Raw genomic sequence first — 27,295 nt, 5'->3', positions numbered from 1 at the left:
CATTTGGAAATTTGACGTCTGGATCCTTAACTGCAGGGGGTTCTTGTGGTGGTTCAATTTCAATTGCTTCTGCGTCTTCATCTCTCAACACTCCTTCTGGCAAGCTATCCATAGCACTAAAATCGATGATACTTTCAATGCCCCTGTGGTACCCTTCTGGGATGTCTGAAAGTAAAAATTGACAATTTCCATATGATTAAAACACGGTTTCCCTATTCATCTATCGATATATTATTGCTTGCATCATAATGGAAAGCTATATTTTACAACCATAAGGAAGAAATAGACTGCCATCAGTCAACATTAATAGGTAAATTTTCACGGGAAAATTTTCTGGACACGTGACCAATGCGTATCAATGTGAGTGTAACCTCGAGCCTGATCTCTGACCCCCAGCGGTGACCTCGCTATTCAAGTCTTAGTAATTTTGAATTGGAATAGTATTTTTGACCGCAATTTTGATAGAAATTTGTGCATTACAAATTTATTGAATATTATGTTATCTTAATTTTTTCACAATATCATAAAAACGTAATTTCAAAATTATCTATCTACGGAAAAAAATATTTATCTACGGAAACTCTTACCATAACATTATTAACTTGCGACAAGTAACTTATTTTGCCTCAAAGGAGGAATTCTTCCTATTCAAATACATTGGAAGAACACCCGCTGTGCTCGGGGTCACATTCCATAATGCTAATATGTCTGCGCGCCCATGGGTGTCACGTGTCCAGAAAATTTTCCCGTGAAAATTTACCTATTAATTCTGACTGACCATGGTCTATGGTGTATTTTCAAGTCAAACTGCATTAATATTGTCATTTTTAGAGTACGTTAAAATCAAATGTTTCCATGTATCTCTTGAGATTCCATTATATATGCTCTTGTGCTGTGTTTAACTAACCAATTAAAAGCCATGAGATTAAAAAAAATGATGCATTTTTTTCTGATAATGGATATGAAAGTGTTAACTGATATAAATTATTATTCCTTTGGCATCCTTCTGTGTTTTGGAGCTTCACAATGCTCTTCTTTCCATCAGTGGCAGCATTAACATTTATCCCTTCTCCCAAACAAACTTTGAACCCAGTTTTCCCCCAGTTAGGAACAATCACAGAAAGTCCATTATTTCAGGCAAAAATGGGCATGTTTTTTTGGTTTTTGGTGTTTCAGTACATCCCTGGACTAGATGGTACACAAAGGGGGACACAAAAAAACCCAAATGTAGGCATAGAACTAGGAAAAGTTTGATAGTCAAAAATTATGAATTCCAAGGCCCACAAAAGTGTTAAACCTGCAAAAACAACAGGGATCAATGGGAATACAAAAGTGCACTAGAACAAGTGATAAATGTGCACATACAGTGTAAGCAGACATGATAAACCAAACAACCAATGTAGGCACAAAAACAGGCAGTTTTTATGGGCAAAATTACCAACTTATAGTGTCACGAAAACAATACAAAAGTACACTAGAAGTGATGAAAACTGCTGCACATGAGCAGACAAACCAAACCAAACAGACAAAAACAACTTCAAACAACTTCAAGTCAAAAACTGAAGGTAAATTCAGATAGCATACAGAGCACTGAAAATAAGCTGTGTCTTTCTCTTTACTCAATGAAAGCAATTTAAGTCACTACTTGAACTATTCATTGTAGTTTTGAAATATACTAATACTATTAACCTAATCTACCTCGTGTCCTGGATATGAATCTTGGATTGCTGGACAAAAATCATAAACTGTAGGAAAATTGTTAAATAATTATGAGTTAACCTAATTGAAATTTTCAAAAGAGCTTTGATCAAAATAATTGTTGCAATTTTTTTTGGCATTGATGAACAATAATCGCGTAGCTAATATGAGAAGTTAATAATGATCTATATCATCTAATTTTGCAATCGCTGGCCGTAGAGTGCTGAGAATCACACAGAGGGCCAACCTGCCCTTAGGGCGAACACTCCCCACTCTCCCCTACAAAAGCAACTGTCAATGATAACAAGTGGCCCATATTTGATTTGCAAGATAGTTTCCACAAGGTCATGATGCAAAATTGAAACAAGGCTTGCAATTGGTTAATCAGGTTAATTCATGATGTCATACATGTAGGCTATCATAAGCCATTTACCCCGGTTTGAGCATTTTGCTTGTGTCTGGCTCCATACTGAGATCCTATCTACACACATTTCGCCATATTCATTCTAGACGCTTGTGTTAGAATAAGAAATTTTAATGCTAAATTATTGCACATTCTAGAAGCGTTTACTGTTTTGAAATGATCTATATCATCTAGAGGGTTTTCAAGAAAATATTTTTCCTGTCAAAACTGGCATCCTCTGTATAGTATGCTGAACTGAATCACATGATACAATTGTGGCAGAGGTGAATTTTGAAGCAGAGAATTTTATTTACCTGCAAGAATAAGGATAGAAAAACGGGCTTAAAAATCTCCCCACTCTGTTTATTTTATGGTATTCTAATCTTTTATTTCCAAGAAACATTTGGGGAAAATGATTTTTTCAAATGTGAATTGATAAAAATGTTATCAATGTATAAAGAAAAATGGTAGGTTTTTCATAGTATTTACTGTGGAAATGTACTGAGACACAAGCACGTGTCAAAATCGATATAATGTATTGTCCATATAGACGCCCAGTTATCATGCTTATCGTTGATTTTTTTTGTATAAAACATGAACCAAAATTGAGCGCTAATAATAAGGCACATGCATTTTTTATTTGGTTAATCAAAATATGGTTAATTCATGATGTTTTGCATACATGTTGAAGGCTATCATTATATCTTTGAATTTACCCCGAATTTGAGACATTTTGGGTTTGTGTCTCCGGCTCCATACTGAGATCAGAACCATCTGGGTGGTGGACTATCTGGGCAGGACTATTTGCTGACCTTTTTGTCAGGAGAGCAAGGACAAAAGTTTGCAGTTGTTCAGAATTTTTTTAGGGGGGGGGGTAAATTTAATATTTCAGGAGGTTAAAATTAAAAAATAAATGCTGCAAAAAGTGGAACCACTGCCTGGTTTTACTAAGACAACTGGATGCGAACAACATGAAAATGTTCAAAAATATTTGAGGTGAATTTTGACACATACTCATTGCATACAATAACTTTATCCAAAAACAAAGGGTTTTACCAAATGTACTACCCCCACCCTTAGCTATGCCACTGAATCTATGCATGCCTAGATGGGTCAACTGTTTAAAGGAAGGTGACCTGATATATTGGGAAAATGAAATTCTTTCAAATTGATATATAGCATAAAATGTTATCCACCTCCTTGCAAGCATTTCAATGCAAAAAGAACATGTATGGAATTACTAACATTTACACATCTACACTCTAGTCTACACTCTACAGTGCTTTTATAATGATATTCAATGAATAATTTGATATCAAAATGAGAGATCCTATTTTTCTCATTGTATTTTGTCGGTGTATTTCGGAAGATATCATCTAAAAAACTGTCGAATTAGTCTCAAACGTGGTATATACCACATGCACAGTTAAGACTAATTCAACTGTTGTTGATGATTTTTTGGAAATCTACAGATTTGATAAATAATATCAATATTATGTTAATGAGAAAAATATGAGCTTTCACCTGATACCAAAATCAGCATTTTGATGGGGTAAAATGGGGGGGGCTATCAATCAGACCCACCTTTAAACAAATAAACAAAGAACATACTTACATGAGGTTTTTATTTCACCTTTTGTCTGCTTGATGAATTTACCCTGGGCCTTCATCCTGTACATGCAAATCATAACATAAAAGAGTTACAAGCTAACTAAATCAGAAACAGAACAAAACCAGTTTGTATAAAGGGGACACACATGTTTCAAAAAGTGAGAAATTGCTATTTTTACCAGATTTTCTTCTTTCAAATGCATAACTTCAGCCCTCATTTGCTTTTTATTTCAATCGGACATTCAATTGAAATGTTATGCCTGTTAATCAAAAGATGACAATTCACAAAGTACTCACACACTGTGTGTAACGATTAGAGAATGAAGAGTATTGTTTTTAGCTGCTGGAGTGCATCTATCGTCTCATTCGTATAACACGGGCGACATGATTATTTTAAATAAATACACCAAAAATAATTATGTCGCATGTTATATGAAACTGTAGATGCACAACAGCAGCTAAAAACAGTACCTTGATTCTCATTCTTAAACAATTCAATTCAAATAACTATAAATCATAAGAATACCAAATTTTAATCAAATTAAATTCTAGATTTTACAACTACCTCTAGCGCTTCGAATGGATCAATCCCGTTATCAAATAGTGTGTATGAGTATAGTGTCGACACACACACTGAAAAACCAACACACCACTAAGCTCTAACTAATGGCAACAAAGTTATAGTGCTCCTGGAGCACTGTGTGTTGACGAAAACTCAATTAATCTACAGACCAACTTGTTTATTTTTTTTTATAATAGCTCTCCTAACCATCGACTGTACCGCTTTGATAGTAAACTCCCTTCCAAATAATTATCAAGCTATGTAACGTGACTGTGGCGTCAATTATGATAGCCCCGCCCCATTGTTAATTCAAATATGGTAGGCACATAACATGCATGACCCAGTTCTATTGTCATTTTGCGCGCGCGTTGGTTATGACAATAGACTATCAATGAAAACTCATTTCAAATATCGCTTTGCTTGCTGAGCTCTACATTGATTGGTCAGGCTGAGTAGCCGCTTACGGCTCATATTGAAATTCCCTTACACAGGAAGGTGTGCGCCATCCTGCAGCTTTCCTGTGCTAGCCTTCTTTTGTTAAAATCCTGTGTGATTATAACACTGCAATTAGCCACTTAAATTAGGAGCACGCTTTCCTGGGGTGTGCGATGAGCCGATTAGTTCAATTAGTTCAACAATCAATAAAATTGCCAGTCTTTGATAAACTTTTATTATAATCCTTGTCACCAGACCACTTCAAAAGGCAGGGAGTATCACTGATGCATATAATCCATCCGTTCTATGACCGAGCTTTCCTGAGGCACGCGCTTAGCGAGGGGAATCCTGCCTTCTTTCTGTGTGGAAGCGTGGTAGGGTATTTCAATATGAGCCCTTACACAAATGGCAAGACGTGAGACCACGGATGTGATATATAGAAAACTTGTCTGACCCAGGATCGGTAAAAGTGAACTGGAAGGCAATTTGCCTACAGATTGGGAGGGTCCATGTATCGGGTTTATTTAATGTTATATAATCTACATTACCAGTCGTTCTCCATGGACCCGAGGGAGGGTCTAGTAAAACTTATGCTCATCTGCCCGCCGCCACTATCAGTCTTATACCTAAACCAAAGACTGGGTACTTGAGTGTAGGCCTACATGTCTTCCTCATGGTGAGTTTGGGGGCCTATGAGGGGTGTCACCTTCAGTGGGGAAATTATTTTTTATTTTTGTACTTTTTAATCTCTTTCCTTTGACACCACTTAGGGGGTCATGCATTTGAATATGAATATTGACCCCCGGCCCGCAACTCAACCCAAAATTAGCAACCATGAGAGTTACCAAAAAGTGCGGATAAAGGGTAATTTTTTTACCAGTAGCAAGGACCGCGAAATTGGCAAAATAGGGGGTATTTAAGTTGTACTGTCCGCAAAATTTGACTGTAAAAGGGGTACTTGAGAAAATCTAGTAATCTTTTGGCAATATTTAGTGTCATTGAAAAAGGGGTGTTTGAAATTCTAGTCATTTAAAATGGGTGTTGGAAATTCTAGTCATTGAAAACCACAAAAAAGGGGTTGTTTTTGGCCAAATTTTGTCCTCAATTTTGTATGAAAAGGGGGGTAAATTTGATGAAAATCATTGCAAAAGGGAGTCTTTTAAAGATTTGGTACCTCTCATGGTTGCGAACTTTTGTGTTGAGTTGGGGGCCGGGTATTGACCCATGCAATACAAGGAGTATTACCCCCGGTATTCTTAACTTTTTTCTCTTTCATTTGACACCACTCTGGGTCATATCTTCTTGGGATTTCGAGATATGAAAAGGACCCAAAATAGGAATGTTGACCCAGGTCTTATAAATACATTCCTTCCTTTTTTTCTCTTTCATTTGACACCACTCGTGGGGGGGGGGGGGTCATACATTCTTGTAATGTTATTTTGAAATAGGCCTATGAAAAGGGCCCAAAATATGAATTTTGCCCCAGGGGAAATTATTTTTTATTATATTCTTTACTTTTATTGGTTTCATTTGACACCAATCGGAGTATCATATACCTTCTTGGCATTTTCAGACATGTAAATGACCCATATAATGAATATTGACCCGCAAGTTATGATGAGTGTCACCCCCGGGTGGGGATATATTTGCATTACATTCTTTACTTTCTTACTCTTTCATTTGACCATAGATTTTAAGATGACACGGTGACACTACTTGGGGGTCATATCTTTGTGGCATTTCAAGATATGCCCATTTCAGACCGAAAGGTTGTTCAGTAAATAAGCAAGTAACATTGACTTTTACAGACCTGCCAACCCACCAAAGTCAGAAAGAGGCCAAAACCTTGTATGTAATGTACACAAACTAGGTACCGACAAATTCAAAGACTTAAAGGAAGGTGACCTGATATATTTGGAAAACCAAATTCTTTAAAACTTACGATAACATAAATTAATTGTCATCCCTTTCATGTAAATGTTTTTTGTAAATGTGACTAATTCCTAACGGAATTACCAACATTTATACAGCGTGATATTGGTAGTCTATTTGCAGTTTATTAATGAGGACCATCATGATCATGTTATATATTGATTTTAAGTGAAAGGCCCTATTTTTCTCATAAACATATTGAAATTAGAAGTTCCAACTCAGTGTATTTCCAAAGATATCATAAAAAATGACTAATTTAAGTCTAAACCACATTTGAGACTAATTCGGCAGTTTTTTGATGATTTCTACAGAAATATATGGATTTGGAATGCCAAATGTCAATATTTATGAGCATAATATGAGCTTTCATCTGATACCAAAATCAGCCTTTCGATGAGGTAAAGTGGGGATGAGATTGTCAATTATGTTACCCATCTTTAAGGTGTGCAATACTTTCAGAATTCAGGGAAGGTTTTGCAGGTCATAATTTATCACAATAGACTAAAGAGAATGCTATAGCAAAATTTTAAAGTGAAATTTGTGTCATTTTTTGCTGATTCTTACATTTAAATTTGCCATCACTGAAATTTTCAGAAGTAGGACTGATGTCCCTCTTTTTTTTTTTTTTTTCCCCCAACTGAGGGACAGTCCCTCAAAATGAGTGACAGTTGGCACTGGCAGGTCTGCTATTACAGGCTGATACCATTTTGTGTTTCAGCAAAAACAGAAATTTAGTCCAGAGGCATAAAATTGCACTTACATATTTAGGATTAACTGGTAACGTTTTTCTGACAGGCCATGTTGTGGTAGATGGCGGTTTAGCCTCATGTACAAGCTATTTCTTTTCTTGCATCCTGGATACAAGCATGGCCTAGGCTGTCTGTATTTGGAATCGGAGTGAGCATCTTTCATTTCTTTCTTGGAGCATGCGGCCAGCCCTTCGTGAAGTGTCATTTTCAATTTATGAGTCTCCAGAACATGTGCTTCCCAGTTTGCCATTTTTTTGCCATAAAATCTGCATCCCTTGACTCTGCAAACTCCTGGTTTCTACATAATACATGTAATAGATAAACAAAGTAATACAGGATTAACTAGACATCACGGTTTTCAATGCATGGGGCGATTTAAATTCGGAAAGATTTAAACATCACACTGTATGGTGATAAACAAACAAACAAACAAACATAACCTCAAATGACCTGTGACCTCCATATGTGACCTTGGATACCACCAATACATGAAGGTGCCCATAAGGCCAAAACAAATTGTTTGTTTGTCCTCCACAGCTTTGAAAGAGGACGTGCGGGCGGGCAGATTTTTTGGGGGGGGATTTGGCGTATTCCTGGACCTAGCTAGAGCTAAATGCTACAATCATTCACAGTGACTTAAAAAAAACCCATTTTGTTTCTTTAACCCTAACCGCCTAAGGGCTCTTTGGCGACGGGAAGGGAAAGAAGGAAAGAACAAAGAGAGAAAAGAAGGAAAGAAGTTGTTTGCTCTGGGTGGGATTCGAACCCGAGACCCCTCGCATGCCAAGCACTCGGTCGCGACACTTTGCCACGGGTCTTGGGCTTCGCTGGCCAGCTTAAACCGTGCCTATATATCACTTAGGGCGATTATTGTCATCACACCACGTGGGATGCATGCACGAACAGCGCATATATCAAGTAGTATTTTGTAGTATTCAGACGGGTTAGGGTTAATATGCAGTTTAAGTTATAATTTGTGTTCATGTCATAGTCTTTTAATGATTTTAAATTGTATTTTGAAGTCACTAAAAATAATAGACTATGACATGAACTGGCTTTTTTACTTTCAACCATGAAAGATCTTAGTATTTAGCTCTAGCTAGGTCCAGAGATACTCCAAATCTGAAAACAAATTGAATTTTACTTATTTTTATTTAAAAAAATATTGAAAAAAAAAAATTGGTCAGGCCTTAATCTGAGGAGCGGGCGGTGGATGACAAACAAACAACTTTTTTTTTGGCCTAATATAAGGCACAACCCAACTTTGGTTGCATTAAGGGAAGGGGTATGAATGTTTGAACAGTATTTATTGTGGGACATTAGAGCACATCAGACATATCGAATTGCATTCTGAATACAAAGAATGTCCTCCTGATATCAAATAATTTTGATTTTTTGAAATTAAGCGTAATACACATTTTATGGCAAATCATTAAAAATTGATATTTTCGGTATTTAACAGTAGTCGAAGTTAACTATATAAATCTGATGATTTATACTTGAAGTGTATGTAGGTGGGATGAAAAGCCGACGATCGATTGAAAATTTTGACCTTTCGTATGGAAGATATGAATTTTTTTCCCAAAACACCAACAAAAATTGGGTCTTTTTGGGACAAAAATCCATATCTTCAATATGAAAGGTCAAAATTTTCAATTGATCGTCGGCTTTTCCTCCCAGCTACATACACTTTAAGAATATGTCATTAGATTTATAAAATTTACTTCGAGGACTGTTAGGCCTATATATCAAAAATTTGAAAAATATCAAATTTTAATAATTTGTCATAAAATTTGTAATATATCGTGAATTTCAAAAATGAAAATTATTTGGTATCAGAAAGACATGCTTCGTATTCAGAATGCAATTCGATACGTCTGAGGTGCTCTCATGTCGCACAAAAAATACTGTCGAAACGCTCATTCTAGATCCCTTAAGATTTTAACTGACCAGATTTAAACTCAAAGTTTTAAGGGGCTGTGCAATAATTAAGAGGGTAAAATTTCGAACGGCCCACCAAAAATAGCTCCCTCCCCCTCGGTCTGCCAAAATTGCTTGCCTCCCCCTCTCAGCCTGATAAAAAATCTTTGCCGCCCTTTCAAAACAGGCGAAAATAGTAGCTTTTTGCACAAGAAAAGATAATTCGCCAGCGAATTGTTACGTGTAATCCGATTATCACCATATCAACTGGATCACGCTTTTGAGTTCTACAACGTGATCGAAATTATCGCAACACAAAGTCTATGGCATGTGCTATCAATTTTAAAAGGTGCATGATCCAGTTACCAGGGAGTTACGTAAGCACTTCGCTGGCGAATTGGCCATTGCTCATTCTATGACGCTAGTATGGAAAAAGTGTGCTCTCTCATTTCAACAGATTTACCACATTCGCCTTGCTATAAACATTGAATTGCATCATCTGTTGAGTGTTGGCCCAATGACAAAAAGTGTTTTTAGGGGGAAGTGTTAGCTTTCATTCGATATAAAAAAAATTCTGATTGGATGAAGGGAACACTTGAGGTTTTTAGAAAAAACAATCACGGACAGGCAAATTATCCAGGTAGAAGCTACACAGCTCATATGATGCTATGCACTCAACCGTATACTAATGAAAGACTGTGTCAATTCACTGCTAGCTTGGACAAAATTGTGTTTTTGTAGCAAAACCTTTCCATGTTTCTGTACTGTTTTCCTAAGCCTTTTTAGAGCGTTTTATTTAAAAGGCGCCCAATGAATGTGTGCCAAAAATCGCTCCCACCACCCCCCTCTCGACTGACCAAAAATTGCTTGCCCCCCCCTTTTTGGCTTGCCAAAATTTTCTTGCCCCCCCTCAAAGGTCATCAAGGAGGGTTCAAATTTCAAACGTTGCCCGATTGGGCTCAAACTTGGTGGGATCCTTGATGCAAGGGAAATATATGTGCAAAATAAAATGAAGGTCGACCAATGTCAAAGGTCATCGCAGAGGTTCAAATTTCAAACTTTGTCCAATCTGGCTTAAACTTGGTGGTGGAATCCTGCATATGAGGTGAACTCAATGGTCATCCATGGCCAAATTCCCTTGATTGACTTAAGGGATCTAGAATGAGCGTTTATTGCATTTCGACAGTATTTTTTGAGGGACATGAGAGCACCTCAGACCTATCGAATTGCATTCTGAATACTGAAGCATGTCTTTCTGATATCAAATAATTTTCATTTTTGAAAATCACAATATAATACAAATTTTATGACAAATTATAAAATATTTAATATTTTTCAAATTTTTGATATATAACAGTCCTCAAGTAAATTATATAAATCTAATGATATATTCTTAAAGTGTATGTAGCTGGGTGTATGTAGCTGGGAGAAAAGCCGACGGTCAATTGAAAATTTTGACCTTTCATAATTGAAGATATGGATTTTTTTCCCAAAAAGACCTTTTTTTTGTTGGTTTTTTTTTTAAAAAATCCATATCTCCAATACGAAAGGTCAAAATTTTCAATTGATCGTCGGCTTTTCATCCCACCTACATACACTTTAAGTATAAATCATCAGATTTGTAAAGTTTACTTGAGTACTGTTAAATATCAAAAATATCAATTTTAATGATTTGCCATAAAATGTGTATTAAATTGCAATTTCAAAAAATCAAAATTATTTGATATCAGAAGGACATTCTTCAGATTCAGAATGCAATTCGATATGTCTGATGTGCTCTAATGTCCCCAAATAAATACTGTTCAAACGTTCATACCCCAGCCCTTAACTTAATGCAAGTAATTCTCCCGATTACAGGAGCATGAACAAACTCAAACCAAGGTAACTTGAGATCAAAGGTCATATGGGGTCAAATGTCAGAGTATACACAATCGGGCTTCAAAGTGGTTAAAAAATCCTCAATATATTTACATGAACATGGCAAAAAGTCAAAAGGGTCATCGGGGTTGAAACAGCATCACTATCAGTTGCTCTCACAGCTACGAGTGGTCTATAATATTTCATTAATAGACAAATCCGATTCCACACATTCCTACACCTCAATGGCAGCCATTGATAGGGGCAAGCTAGTCAACCTTAAATGTGAAATGATGCAGGCTTTGTGTGAATTTTAAACTGTGTTCCATATCACCCGTCTGACAAAAGAATGCAATACAATATTATTATGGATCTGTGTTTTAGTTGTGATGACTTTCAATCTCTATTGTCAAAATTGCTCTGTTGACCCACAGATCCTGGAGCTCCAGGATCTGTGGTTGACCTAACAAAGACAACAAATTTGGCTAATTCCATTTTAGGTGTATGTTGGGACCCCGGGTTGGGACATGGGTAACATATATTAATTTTTCTGACAATAAGTAGTATAAAGTTATAGTCATCTGAACAATGCACCAACAAAAGAGTATGTATTGTGTTTTAATATCTGTGGTCTTATGCACTTTTGTAAACCATGGGCCTTCTCCCCTACTGCTTACAATGATAGGACACTTTGTAATCCACACAGCTTCAACCCCCCCCACACACACACACACACCCCTCACACACACATCACACACTTTTCTTTTAAAAAGTTGAGATATTTATATAGCCACTAGCAGGCCATAAACTTCAGGAACGGTTGTGTGCAAAAACATTTCATTCAATTGACAAAAATATTGTCAAATTTGTTGCGTTTTCTAGGACTACTATATGAAATACTAGGTCCTACACATGCCTTTCACGACTAATTCTTATATAGTTTACCGTTTCAGATTTTTGAAAAGGCATGAGGTAGCTTTCAATTATTAAATATTAATTACTAATTTTTCTTTATGTTTTGGAACAAGTGGAAACAGCCCACCATCAATAGTACATATTTTGGCACTGCGGAATAGTGCAGATTTAGTTATATTGCAATTATGCCCAAAAATGGTTTGGTTGTACTATAACTGGTCCAAAAAGGTATGGTTGATCGGTCAGATTTTTATTATTTTTTTACCTTCGCCCAACCACAATACAACATGCCGTATACAGAAATATTGCTTCTTTAGACTAAATGAATTATGGGAGATATTCATCATTTTCCACCCCTGTATCCATTTTGCATCAGCCCCCCCCTCTTTACAAGTTTTTGTGAACAGTCTCTTATGGTTGATTTTATACATTGATAATAGTGCAGGGTTTTCTTTGTTTGTTCAGCATCATAGTTAAGATGATCAAAGTAAAAATGTAGAAAACTAACATAATTTAAATATCATTTAATAAATATAAAAGGTGTCAAATAGCAATCACATATTTTGCAATTCTCAATTTTGAATGCGGAATGGAAACAGTGTTTTCAAAGTCAATTGTGCAGGGCCTAATCATCCATTTAAACCAACAATGCAATATTGGAATAACTGGAATTTGGGAATATTTTTTAGCAGATTCCCAAAATCAGCAAACCCCCATTCAGTTGCTGAGCAGACTTATGATGAGAAAACGATAAGAATTGGAGAGGATGCTAATCGCAAAATAATCGTAACATTTCATTTCAACATAAATTCTGTCATAAAAGTCTTCCTCAATTTTACTCTACCAAGTATTGTGATGCCTATAACACTATAATGTAGCTTTGAAAAAAGTTCTGTGTAAATCATTTTGTGGTTTACATGTCAAAAGTGCTTGCTACAGCAGCCTACACACAACTTGACAAGTCAAATAAACAGTAGTACAATTGTAGATGATCCCTGTTAGTCCCCTGTTGCACACATTCATTTTGTGGTTGCACACAGGAAATGGTAATCGGATACCTGCATGGTTTGGGTGCAATGACCATTGAACCATCTATTGATGTACTGATGGTGTGTGTGTGTGCGCGTATGGGGAATGATTTAACATGTACATGTATGTATCTATAGCCATACCTATGCATGTAGATCAGGTTTTCACAAGATGACCACAGATAGTGTGGTTTATTTTATTGAAAAATACTGATTTCAATACAATTTTAGCCTTCTGAAGAAAATGATAGCCCCTTATAATTATAAAAAGCAACAAAAAATATAAATGCATGTATCGAAAAGGCCTACAGGATTTGATAGATAAAAGCATATAAAAACTAAAAAGCATGCTGTAAATCGGGAATTTCCATAACCTGACTACCTTTTCTGACCACCTTTTAATACAGGGTGTTGCTGTGGATCAAATCACACATTATGACTTTAAAGGGGTATTTTGTGATCCACAGCCTCATCCCCCACATCTTACACTAGCTAGTACAATGAGGTTTGAAACCATAACCACAAACTCTGAAGGGATAATCATTATCTTAAATCTTATTACATAAAGACTTCTATTATTTAAAAAAATACTTTAGCACTATCAACATTTTTTGTTAAAGTGATCTTGAATAATAAATTAAAACTCTCATTCTGTGCTACATGTAGCTCATAAGATGTGAACTACTAAGATCTTGCATGAGTTAATGCACAGGAGCTAACGTCGTCATACATAAGCACTTTTTTTTTTTTGCGTTTGGTTGGACTTAAAATTTAATAATCACCAATTATTTTTCATAATCACCAATTATGTTTCGATGCCGGAACTAGTACAGCATTCAACAGGTTTTTTCTTATGATTTTACCAAATTTTTATGTTAAAACATAATTTGATTTTTTGTAAATACCTGATAGGATTGTACATATGTCTAGCATTCCACTGAACTCTTTTGGCTTTATCATAGGGTATAGCAGTCCTTGGAATTAAAAAAGATCAAATAAATCAGGTTTTTTTTTATTTAAAAAAAAAATTTAATCGCCAACCCTGATTATTCACGAAGTATAGTATCACTTGTGCTGTTAAAGTATTTAACAAATGATTTCTGAAAATGATAAGAAAATTTTCCATTTTCATAGCTAGATTTATAGCTCAGTTATATGACATGGCAAGTTACATCCTCAATCCAAATGACTCCCATATATTCTAAAGGCAAAATAAAGAGGAATGTTTGTCTCACTAACTCAAAGTTATTGAAAATGAAAAATCCCAACTGCATACATTTTTGGTTAAGAAATAGCAATTAGCTATTATAATGGTAATATGGAATTCCCAAAATATGCAACATTTTAGGATGAAAATATGCAAGATGTTGGACTTGGAAAATCCCACATGAAAAAATCTTTGTCATTTTTTTTAATACTGAAAATCTGTGGTAAAAGAACACATAAACAAGGCCTATTCTTCATTGGTAGCACTTATCTGATGGTAAACATCATATATGTTGTAAAAAGATTAAATTTGCTTTCAATTTGCTTTCTGAATGAGCAAATATTAAAATACAAGTTAAAAACATAATAAAAGCCAATAATTGAAAATTCCCAAAATTCCCGGGCCCTTCAAAATTCCCGGAAACTTTCCGAGAAACTTTCCAAAATTCTCGGAAACTTTCCACCCTTTACAACCCTAGTTCTGGTGTACCAGAATGAAAAAAGTGGCCAATGGATCAGTTAGCATGGTTAGTACAACACATAATCATGCATATTACTCACAAAATCAGAATCAACTGAAATTTTGGAAATAAGCTTTTTTTGTGTACGGTACTGTATATCTACTGACAAGGCCCTTGAACTGCCCTTCACAGTTGATTTTGAGTTTACTGTTTCCCTCCCGCATCCAAAATTGAGAATTGCTAAATATTATTTGATTTTTATTTGACATTCTCTTTAAATGTCGTTTTAATTACATTAATTTTTTACGTTCTGACTTTAATCATCCTAACTATGACAAACAAGGAACACCCCTGCATTATTATCAATGCATAAGATCTGAGCATAAAATCAACCATAAAAGGCAATATAATTAAATCCGCGGTGCCAAAATGTACTGTTGATATTGGCCTATGATCACTCTTTTCAAAATAAAGAAAATAATATGTAATTCATAATTAATAATCAAAAGTTACCTTGTGCCTTTTTTAAAAAGAATTTAATGTGAAGAACCTAAATGTCATAAAAAGAGGATGCTAGGATCACAAAATAACCTGTGCACCTCCAAAGTGGGAGTGCCCCTGTGGCCTATAGAAACACCTAATGTGCTTTTTGCACGGAAATGAATAAAGAAAAAGATGAACAAGGAAGTTGTTAAATTATATCAGGATCACCATGGGTATCTCGCTCGATCACTATACAGATCCATTATAATTTACCAATACTTATTCCTTGCCATTGTGCAGTGACGGCACCAGGGTGATCAAAATCCATATCTTTGCAAATCCATAATCTGGTTCATTATATAAACTAGTTTTGTATTGTTTGAACATAATTCTATCATAGCAAAATAGTTGACTTTTCATTGTTTCAATGATCACTCAATTGTTTGACTACATATACATAGGCCCGGGGGTCACTCCCATTGTGGCATGTACACCATCCGCGATAATGAAAACGCGTAAAAGGGTAGTTTTTTCGTGTGTATCGCATACGATACGCGTATAACGCGTTTAGGGTGTCAAAACATGAAATACAACTCCCTCCCTCATCCATTCATGAAAATCCCATCAATATACAAACAAAAATATAGGCCTATGTTTCCAAAATTTTGCTAAAACTGGTGATAATGCTAATACTTTGATAATAATGAATTATTTTGGCATTTTTGAAAATTTGATGCGGGTATTTTTGGTTTTCAAAAGGTGATGCAGGCGGGGACGGTAAACTCGGAATTGACTTTCACACGCCTAAATAGGGGCCTATGTCCCGGGGGATGTGGGGGGGGGGTCACTCCCATTGTGGCCTGTACACCATCCTTGATAATCAACTTTTGAAAAGCACCCTAAACAAGGTTAAAGCAATACCCTAAACAGGTGTTTTCACACCCTAAACACTAAAACAGGGATTATATTCCTTGCATCAAATTTCATACCCTAAATTTCATTTCCGCATATTAGCAATTGCAATTTTGCTACCCTTTTTTTTTTATTTCATGTTTTTGACACCCTAAACGTGTTATGCGCGTACCGTGCGTACACACAAAAAACTACCCTTTTTACGCGTTTTCATTATCGCGGATGGTGTACATGCTCAGATTAAATTTAAACATATTTTAAGGTCTATTTGATAGCGGAATTGGAAACTCATACCAGCGATATCATCCTACATGCAGGAATAGGCCTATAAAATGTATCAAAAGTTTTAATTTTTTAATTTTTGTCATTGTGTTTTTATTGAAAAAGCAAACCACAAACACATGATTGGAAAAATTAGAACAAGTATACATAAATCATTAAACATCAATCAAATCACAAACATACACAAAAGTTCTGTGACCAAACATATCAGATTGAACCATGCGAACATACAAGATTTACCTGCCACCACAAAAGTGGGCATACTTCAATGTACATGTACAGGAGAGCATGTAAAAGGTGATTTATAAACAGTACATTTACAACCAAAAAGTGAAATCAACTAGAGCGATAACCGCACCATAGCTGAACCATGTGGCTTCGGCAGTATATTGTGGTAGGCCTATACCTACAATTGAAGCATTTTGAAAACTTGACCTTTGACCCCTTTATTGCCCCTTAATGACCTTAAATGAATTTTAAAATATTTGCAACATGTTTAGAATGTCATAAGAATCATTATGCAAATTTCAGCTCAATCGGAGCATTTTGTAAAACTTGACCTTTGACCCTTTATGACCCCTCAATGACCTTAAATGATTCTTAGATTCTTAAAATGTTTAGCATGTCATAAGGATCATTGCATATAAATTTCAGCTCAATTGGAGCATTTTGAAAAACTTGACCTTTGACCCCTTAATGACCTTAATTGAATTTTACAAATATTTTTTACATGTTTAGAATGTCATAAGGATCATTGCATTTAAATTTCAGCTCAATTGGAGCATTTTGAACAACTTGACCTTTGAACCATTTATGACCCCTTAATGACCTTAAATGAATTTTAAATATTTTAAACATGTTTAGAATGTCATAAGGATTATTGCATATAAATTTCAGTTTAATTGGAGCATTTTTGGTTAAAATGACCTTTTTGACCCCTGTGACCCCTGGATGACCTCTGACGTTTGGAAATATTTTTATTATATTCTTTATGTTTTCCTCTTTCATATGACACCACTCATGGGGTCATACCTTCGTGCATTTAGAGATATGTCCATTTCAGACCAAATGGTTAGTTAGTAACATACACACTTGTAGGCTGATACCATTTCATGGTTCAGCAAAAATCAACACTCCATTTACGGAAGTGTTGAGATAGTTTCCCTTTTTTCAAAGCAATTTGATACTCAATCTTACGTTTGATAATGATAAAGGATTTAAGACCACTAAACGAGGGAGAGACATTTTGGAATTTATATTTGTAAATAAACTAGAGCGATAACCGCACCATAGCTGAACCATGTGGCTTCGGCAGTATATTGTGGTAGGCCTATACCACTGTCACCCGGAGTCTGTAATGGACATAATCTCGAAATGCTACAAGGTATGACCGCCGAGTGGTGTTAATGAAAGAGGAAAAGTAAAGAATATACAATGAACTAGAGCAACTGTGCCTTTGCAAGGGCACGAGGTACCATAAGTTAGGCGGATGACTGTGACGATCTGATCAAGCAGCAATACTGTGCAGCTTTGCAAGGGTACGAGGTACCATATTAGTTAGGCGGATGACTGCGACGATCTGATCAAGCAGCAATACTGTGCAGGATAGTATTAATTTTAATAAGACTGTTTTTAATTGCCGTTTTAATATACCTTGATCGTGAGAAGCTGGCATTTTGAAAACTTGACTTATGACCCCTTTATTGCCCCTTAATGACCTTAAATGAATTAAAAATATTTTCAACATGTTTAGAATGTCATAAGGATCATTATGCTTAAATTTCAGCTCAATTGGAGCATTTTGGAAAACTTGACCTTTGACCCCTTTATGACCCCTTAATGACCTTAAATGAATTTTAAAATATTTTTAAAATGTTTAGAATGTCATAAGGATCATTGCATTTAAATTTCAGCTCAATTGGAGCATTTTGAGAACCTTGACCTTTGACCCCTTTATGACCCCTTAATGACCTTAAATACATTTTTAAATGTTTTGAACATGTTTAGAATGTCACAAGGATCATTGCATTTAAATTTAAGCTCAATCGGAGCATTTTCAGTTAAAATGACCTTTTTTGACCCCTGTGACCCCTGGATGACCTCCGACGTTTGGAAATATTTTTTATTATATTCTTTATGTTTTCCTCTTTCATATGACACCACTCATGGGGTCATACCTTCGTGGCATTTAGAGATATGTCCATTTCAGACCAAATGGTTAGTTAGTAAGCTAGTAAGTAAGCTAGTAAGTAAGCTAGTAAGTAAGCTAGTAACATTCACACTTATAGGCTGATACCATTTCATGGTTCAGCAAAAATTTGTAGCATAAAAATAAGAATGTCAAAAAGGGTTCATCAGGTACACCAAACAATAAACATTACATCAATCTGGTTGAAATTGTAGTCAGAATGCAGTTTCATATTAATAAAATTTTGAAGAGCCTGCCAAATGGGATTTACTTTTTCACAATCACAAAATATATGTAAAATGGTCTCACTCTCAGGATATTTATCACATAAGGAACATAGAGGTGAATCCTTTCTCCCAATTTCATGAAGGAACTTATTAAGGGCAATAGCCCGATGAAAAACTTTGAAATAAAATGCTCTTAATTGTGTCTCAATGGTACAAGAAAAATTACGAGAGTGAATAAGCTTGAATATTTTCCCACTCCCAATTACTATTATCATTAAGCAATTCATCCCAATACAGTTGAGCTTTATCAGGAGGTGATTTGTCAACCATAATTTGGTAACAATAACGAGGGACTTTAGGTGCCAACAGAATATTGCTTGAAAATATATTTTAAAAATCACGATCTTCAACAGTGGCATCATCAAGCAATTCCCTTTCAACAATATTATTAACCAATGTATTGTATTCCCTCCTGTCTCTATAAGGGATATCAAATTCAATAATAAGATCATCAAAAGACTTCAGAACTGGAGTGGGAGTGTCAGTATAGAGCAAATCAGTAATATTATAAATTCCTCTTTCAAACCAGGCTGCATAGTAGAAATACTGTTTTGATTTGGTGCGGACATGTTTATTATACCAAATTCCCCCCTGTTGAGCTGCCATATCCCTAAAATAATACCAAGATCTGAAATTGAGTATTCTTGAGCTGTGTAAGAACTTTTTCTGGGCATAAGCTTTCCAAAGAAGATTTGTATCTGAATGGAAGCATTTAAGGGCAGATAATTCAATTGATTTCCATGTACAAAAATAACTATCATCCAATAAATGTTTAACCCATGTCATTTTTTTTTGTGATTGGGCAAAAGTAAACGGGTCAACCATTTTGAGCCCCTGATCCATAACCAAGGCATAAGATTGACCTTTTAACCCAATCATTTCCACCATTCCAGATAAATTTATAAAAAATAGAATTTAGTTTCTTAAAAAACAGATTAAGAACTTTGATACACAGCACTGAAAAAAGATATAAAAATTGAGGCAAAATGAGGGATTTAATAACAGAAATTTTACCAATAAGGGATAAATTCCTGGCCCTCCAGCAGTTTAAAGTTTTTTCGATAAGGTCTAATTTTGGTTTGTAATTCAATTCATATAAAGATTTTATATCCAATGAGAATGTAATACCTAAACATTTAAATTTGTCATCTTTCCATTGCAATCCTTTATCTCGGAATGGAAAAGTAGCAGCACCCTTTTTTGAACCAATCCAAATTGCTTCAGATTTAAGTAAATTAATTTTACAACCTGAACATGTTGCGAAAATGTCTAGAGTTGAAAATAAGTTGTCAAATGATTCAAGAGCACCATCAATGAAGCAGGTGGTATCATCAGCTAACATAGATAATTTAAGCTCCTCACCATCAATTGGAATTCCACCGATATTGGGATTACCCCTTAAATGGCAATCGCGAGCACCTCCATAATAAATAAAAAGATGTAAGGGGAGATAGGGCACCCTTGAAATATCCCTCTGCACATATAAATAGAACTTGTAAGGAACCCATTGTTAGTAACATAAGATTTCCTGCAAGAATAAAATGTTTTAATCCAATTCAGAAAATTATCGCCAAAGTTAAAATACTCAAGGACTTTAAAAAGAAACTCATGACTAACGCTATCGAATGCCTTTTCAATATCTAATAACAGAATAGCTGCAGGCAAATCATTTACTTCAGTGTATTCAATTATATCAATTAGAAGCCTGATATTATTGCCAATATTTCTGCCCTTTAAAAAACCGGATTGATCACCATGAATAAGACCCCCCACACATTTCTTCAACCGATTTGCCATAGTTTTGGCAATAATTTTGTAATCAACTGTAAGTAATGAAATAGGCCTATAATTTCTAATATTAAGTGGGTCTTTATCTTTTTTGGGAAGAAGTGTTACAATCCCATTCCTCTGAGATAAGGATAAAATCCCCTCTTCAAAAGAAAAATTGAATGAATCCAAAAGCATGTCACCAATGTCAATCCAGAAAACAATGTAAAATGCAATAGGAAAACCATCAAATCCAGGGGCTCGGTTTAAATTCATGGAAGAAATTGTGCGGAAAACTTCACTTTTAGTAAGTTTGATCAATTTCAGGCAATTTTGGGACATCTAAAGAGTTAAAAAATTATCAACATCATTCGAAAGTGTATCAAAAGTTAAACTAGCCATAATGTACGATCTTTTAAATTGAATTTGGTCAATTTTTTTTCAAACCTGATTTTTTGGCATATTAATTTTTGTAATGCTTGTCCCAACTTACACCTAATTGGGATCATGGATTTTTTATTTAATGCTAATAAATAATGTCATTGAGAAAAATAAAGTACAACTATTTATTTAATTAATTAGTATCTTTTAATATTAATCTAAAATTAAAGAAGAATTGTTCTTTCTTTCTTTCCTTCTTGCGTTAATTGATTAATTAAAAGAAAATTGAGGCCTATTTGTTGTTTCTTCCTTCCATTACTAGTATTTGAATTTTATTTGCATGAAAAGAAAAAGCAAGAAAGAAAGAAATGCAAAAATAATTTTTTTTGGTCGTTTGAAAAAGTGAAGAGCAAAAAACAACAACAAAAACAACAACAAAAAAAACAAACAAAAAAAAAGGATTATAATTTATAAGGCCATGTGTTTTGAACTCGCCACCCTTAGCGTTACATCACAAATATTATGAATTTTACATCAATCAAGTTTCAAATTAGAATATCTCCACAACTATCAACCCTAAACTAGCAAAAGTATACATTTTTGGAAAGCTGAAGGCAAAGGCAATTTAAATATACACATTTCAACTCATTGTACAGGGTGACCTTGAAGTTATACAGGGTGGAATAAAAAAAAACCAAAAAAAAAAAATGGGTCACTTAATGCATTGCTTATTACTAATTTGCAGTTATAAACTGAAAGTAAACAACATTGATTTGGTTAGAGGTTAGGGGGAGCCTACTGACTTTGGAAGAAAAAAAATCACAGCTGTTTGGTAATCTCAGAATACAGGGTGTCCCAAAATAGGTTAATTTTTTTTTACAATTCAACATATTTTGAACTGAAACGTTTAACTCCTAACCCATACAGAAAAAGTAAGTCCATATTTAGATTCCTCATCAAATTTCCTCTCAGAAAATGTATACTTTGACTATGATAGGATAAGTAATTAAAATTTACAGCAACTTTTAGATTTTGAAGACATCCGCATTGCTTACTACAGTGTTATATATGAAAACAGGTAGTTTTGTACGTAAAAGTTTACATTTTATAGACTAAACCAATCATAAAGAGTTCAAAATGATTAAAAACAATTAGCAGAATTAATAATCTTTCAAAAGAGCTCTTAACCATGTCTGTAGCCCATATGGGTGCAAAGATATGATCAGTTGATTCAACGCCAAACACACAAAAATCTTTATTTCCCATAGACTTTGCACATACCGCCACCGCCTTTTCAACAACCACCTCGGCCATTCTGAACTCAAAGAACTATAACTCCACTATCTTAGCTGATAAACAATTCTCCTTTGGAGGTCTGTTAGGGCACTTATGTAGCTAAAAAATGACACCAAACACACTACAATACCTTTTGTTTAAGCAGAGATATAACAATTTGAACGAGTCTCGATTTGGAAAAGCGTAACAAAACCACCATTTTTGGGTGGCGAGTTCAAAACGCGTGGCCATAAGCGCTAGCGCCATAAAACCAACACATTTACATGTATAGTACAATTTGTTCAAAATTTTTTATACTTATAAACAATTTTCCGCACTTTTTTCTTTACTAATTCTTTTTGCCGCCCCTTCTTCTTCCGGCACCCCTTTGTTTGCCGCCCCCTTCCGCCGCCCCTTCGTTTTGGCCGCCCCCGCTTTTACCCCGGGGGACTGGTGCCCCAAAGCCCCCCCCCAAAAAAAATATACGTGCATGATTTCATATAATATATAGCTGGAAAACAAGAGCCACCAGGCATAGCATACCGGTTTTACCCAGCACATTTTAAACATACGAATGAAACACGACATACAAATTAGCAAAATTGGAGAGATAGGCCTACCGTATTAAATGAATCATAATGATAATAAACAACAGTATACAAGCTGAGTACTATAAAATACAAGTGCCACCACAGTATGCTGGTCCCATCATGAAATAACAGCATGATACATTGTATAAAATGCAAAGCGCAATGATGTACTTGCTTACCTTGACCGGCTTACCCATTCCAAAATGTCGGCACTGAGCTGAGACCTCTCGTGAATCAGAGCCTGACAGGGTAAAATATAAGACACACAGTCCTCAACACTGCCCTGAACACAGTCTTGAATCGAATATCTGACTGTTCAAATAAACTCCAAACTTCACTCTTGAATTTGAAATCGGATTTTTTTCTTCTTCTGAGTGCAGAGTGGTATCCAAGTGGTATGAAGATTATTGAATATCCACACCTCCAAATCTCGGACTCCAAATATAGATGGAAGTGCAGATTGTTGACTACTACAGGTTGTAAGGAAGGAACGTGTTATGAATCTTCCCGGTGAATCTTACGAAATTCAAGAACGATGAAACATATATTTCAAGTTGGTCCCTTGCCGTCGTCTCCTTTCCAGTCAGATTCCGGTGAGCGTAAACGAAGCATCCGCCACATACAGTCTGGACACGAGTCTAGCCTTGCGAATAGTGTTTTTTTCGCATCGTACACGTCCCGTGTCTATGATACTAACCATACAGTAAATTTACACTCATAGCAAAAAAACAACGTCGTATCAGCGATTTAATGAGGGCGCACCACCGTAAAGTCTAAGGGTTCAATATCTCTGTGTGATGAGAAAGTCGTGATGAGCTTCAGAAAATCGTTGTAAAAAAGCTTGTTTTATTTACGTTTTGCCATCATTCGATGTAAAATGAGACCATATCTACTAAAATACATGATAGTATTAGTAAAATCTATAAATATCAGGGAATATTGTTTCATACTTGAAGAAATTCATCGTGGTGGCTACCGCATGCATAATCACAATTATTTTATTTTATCTGAAAAATCATGCCGTTCCATGTTTTTTTTTTTTTTTAAAAATATGCATAATATTTGATGAAATTTACTATTTATTAAAGACAAACAATGTCATCCAACTGACCAGGGCAAAAAAAAAAAGCTGGAGAGACCCGAACATTTGTGTTTTGCAACTTCTGGGCGTTCAGATGTTTAACGTCAAAAACAGTTCATACAAAGTATGCATTTTCATGCAACATTTGCAGCACACGCCATTAACGCCGTGTAGTTTTGTAATCAATGTCTTAGGTCAAGATTATTATACGTGGTGGTGGGGTGAGGGGTCCCGGAGGGGTGGGAGTCACGGAGAGGCGGTGGCGTAGCGTGGGTCCTCACATTGGGGGGGCACTGACCCAGATTGGTATGGTGCACAGGGTCTGATGGGGGGGCAAAAGCCGTTTTTCAGCAATTTTCTAATCCCCCCCGCCGTGCCCCCCCCTCATGACGCCACGCCACTGGAAAAGCCCCGACATCAATGTTTTGCAAAGTCTGGGCGTTAAGATGTTTACGTTAAAACGAGTTTATAAAAGGTATACATGTTATAGTCAAAGTTTGCACCAGAGTATAAACATCCCGAAATTTAATTCGAATGTAGTTTTGTATAGGCCCCTATTCGATGTCTTAGTAGAGAGTTAATTTATAGTAAGAAATACGAGCTGTTTTAAAGATAGTGAGGGGGTGACTGGGAGACCCGAACATTTATGTTTTGAACCTCTGGGCGTTAAATGTGTTTAACGTAAGAACAGGTCATTATAGGCTTATGTGTTATAGGCAATGACGCGCAAACGAAGGCCCAGAAATTTTATCGCATTAAGTACAAAAGTTGATTTGTAATCAATCCAAGAATATGATACGGGGTGAGGGGTGGAAGTCACGGAGAGGCCCGCCCGAACATCTATGTTTTGCAAAATCTGGGCGTTCAGATGTTTAACGTTAAAAAACAGTTCATAAAAGGTATACATGTTCTTGTCAAAATCCCGGGTCAAGATTTGCACCAGAGTATAAACGTCCCGAAATTTAATTCAAATTATAGTTTTGTATACTCGCTGGGGAATAGCAGATAGTCAATGGCGTTAAGGTGTTTAAAAACGGGGGGGTCGGGGGGGGGCAGGGTCTGTTGGGGGGGCACAAGTCGTTTTTCGGCCATTTCTATGGGATTTTGTACAATTTCAGATCGATTGGGGGGTGCATGCACGCCCACATGCCCCTATGATGCTATGCTGGGACGCTATGCCACTGAAAACAGTACATTACAGGCATGTGTAATAGGTAACATTTGAAGCACATCCAAGAATGATGAACATCCAAGAATCTATGGCGCTCTGACCCAGGATGAACCCAAAATGACCTTGACATTTTGGGTGTGGCTTTATAGGCCTAGTGGTTGTCAAACGACATGAACCTGTGACAATCGATTTGACCCTGCATGAACCCGAATCCCCAAAATAATAACATTCTTTTTACATATCAGATTCCATGACAACAATTTATAATCATTTGACCTCGAATGACCCCAAAATGACCTTGCCTTTTTTGTCTTGCTTAAGTGGTCGTTCCCACTTAATTTGGCATGAACCTGCGACAATCTATGACAATTTGACCCCGGATGGCCCCAAAATGACCTTGACATTCTTTGTCTCACTTAGGTAACCACAAAATACCATGAACCTGTGACAATCTATTGTGATTTATTAATTTTGGGGTGACCAATCAATGCACTGGCACTGTTCTCCCTAGGTTCCCAGGTAACCCTGCATGACCCCAAAATGACCTTGACATTCTTTGTCTCACCTGGATGGTCATTATCACCTAATAGCGCTTTGCCTACTTTTGTAAAAGGCGCTTTATAAATCTCATTGTTTATGTTTTATATCAAGAACTTGTGACAACCATTGGTGACCCCAGCTAGCCAAAATACGTTTTTAAAACGTTAAAAAATCGTTTCACTTTGGTTTAAGAAACGTTTCAATATTGCGTTTTAAAAACGTAAATGTGTGGAGTTTTGAATACGTTTCAATAACGTTTGCATGAAACGTTTTGATTACGTTTTTTTCACGTTAATATTACGTTTCACTTTTGGTTAAAAACCGTTTCAATATGGCGTTTTTAAAACGTAGTTCTAAATACGTTTCAATAACGTTTGCATGACACGTTTTGAAAACGTTATCAGACCGTTTTCCAAATGCTAATAAACCGCATCACTTTGGTAGTCCAAGTTATAATGACGTTAACACTTCGATTCTTGTGTAGTAAAACCATGAAGAAATTTAACCATGAAAGTAAAAGATGTACACCATGAGATAATGTATAACTCCATGTCCCCAATGTCTTCGACATCAAGACATGTTCAGCGTCCCAGTCCAGTCCTGTTGCATCGATTATTCTTGCCGGCAGCTGGCAGCATGATTCGGATAACCAAAATATGAAAGCCAACCTTAGCTAGGATATTAAATGTGATATTAAAATACATTAATGTAAATGTATTCTGCGCTAAAATTATAAAAGTATCCTTACACTTGGAAAACATCAATTCTACAACTCACTGAACTGAACTGAACATGTGAATTAAAACTAAACCATATTTGGGTAAATTTATTTATTTAATAGGCCTAGATGCGCTATCTATTTTTCTTCCAAGTGTAAGGATACTTTTTGGCGCAGTATATAAACCAACAAGAGACTTGCAATGGGCAACTAGCGTGAAAATTAGATATGATTATAATCAGAAACAAATGGCACATTTATACCATGTCATGATTAAAATTTACAGAATCTAAGAAATAAAAGGCCTCAATTAAAGGATGAAAACTTACCTAAATGAGTGACCTTGACATTTTACTCTTGGAGCTGGAACACTTATCATTAAATACCAAAAATACATGTGGTTCGTTTCAAACGAATCATTTGAACAGCTGTGACAATCGATTTGACCACGTGGCTAGTCAAGTATAAGGTCACTGAGATCAAGGATACTAGTACTATAGTACTGTGTAGTAGTCACCATTGCTCGCCATCAGTGCAGACTAAAATCATATGTCAGTAATTCCATTAAAACGCAAATGTTTCGCCCAAAACATAGCTGCAACTTGTTCCTACAAAATCAAAGGCCTATACACGTTTATCTTTTGATCTATAAACATGATTAAATGTTAGCTAGGCCTATTAAATTCCACCGTAAACAGTCAGCAATTGAGATTCACAGATATATCCGTTGATGCATGGTCAAAACGGTTGCAATTTGTTACGTTTTCCACACTTAATTTGGCATGAACCTGCTTGACAATAACTAGGAGCACAATTTGACTGGGATGGCTAACCAAAATGACC

At 35.7% G+C, this 27,295-nt stretch overlaps 2 protein-coding genes across 2 annotated transcripts in view; one reads left to right on the top strand and one right to left on the bottom strand.

Annotated features, from left to right (window-relative positions):
* Positions 1-27,295, top strand: part of LOC140157676 (uncharacterized) — a 296,536-nt gene that overhangs the window by 181,519 nt on the left and 87,722 nt on the right. The window lies entirely within an intron of this gene.
* On the bottom strand, positions 1,690-23,396 carry LOC140156477 (uncharacterized). Its single transcript, XM_072179420.1, has 4 exons — positions 23,122-23,396; positions 7,402-7,688; positions 3,717-3,772; positions 1,690-1,745 (listed from the first exon to the last, which is right to left on the bottom strand). The coding sequence occupies exons 1-4, from the start codon at positions 23,137-23,139 to the stop codon at positions 1,690-1,692; spliced, it is 417 nt and encodes a 138-aa protein (XP_072035521.1). The 5' UTR covers positions 23,140-23,396.

Source organism: Amphiura filiformis, chromosome 7 (genome assembly GCF_039555335.1).
Source record: "Amphiura filiformis chromosome 7, Afil_fr2py, whole genome shotgun sequence".
Lineage (NCBI taxonomy): Eukaryota > Metazoa > Echinodermata > Ophiuroidea > Amphilepidida > Amphiuridae > Amphiura > Amphiura filiformis.
Note: the sequence above shows the minus strand (reverse complement) of the source record. Positions and strands in the feature narration are given on the sequence as shown.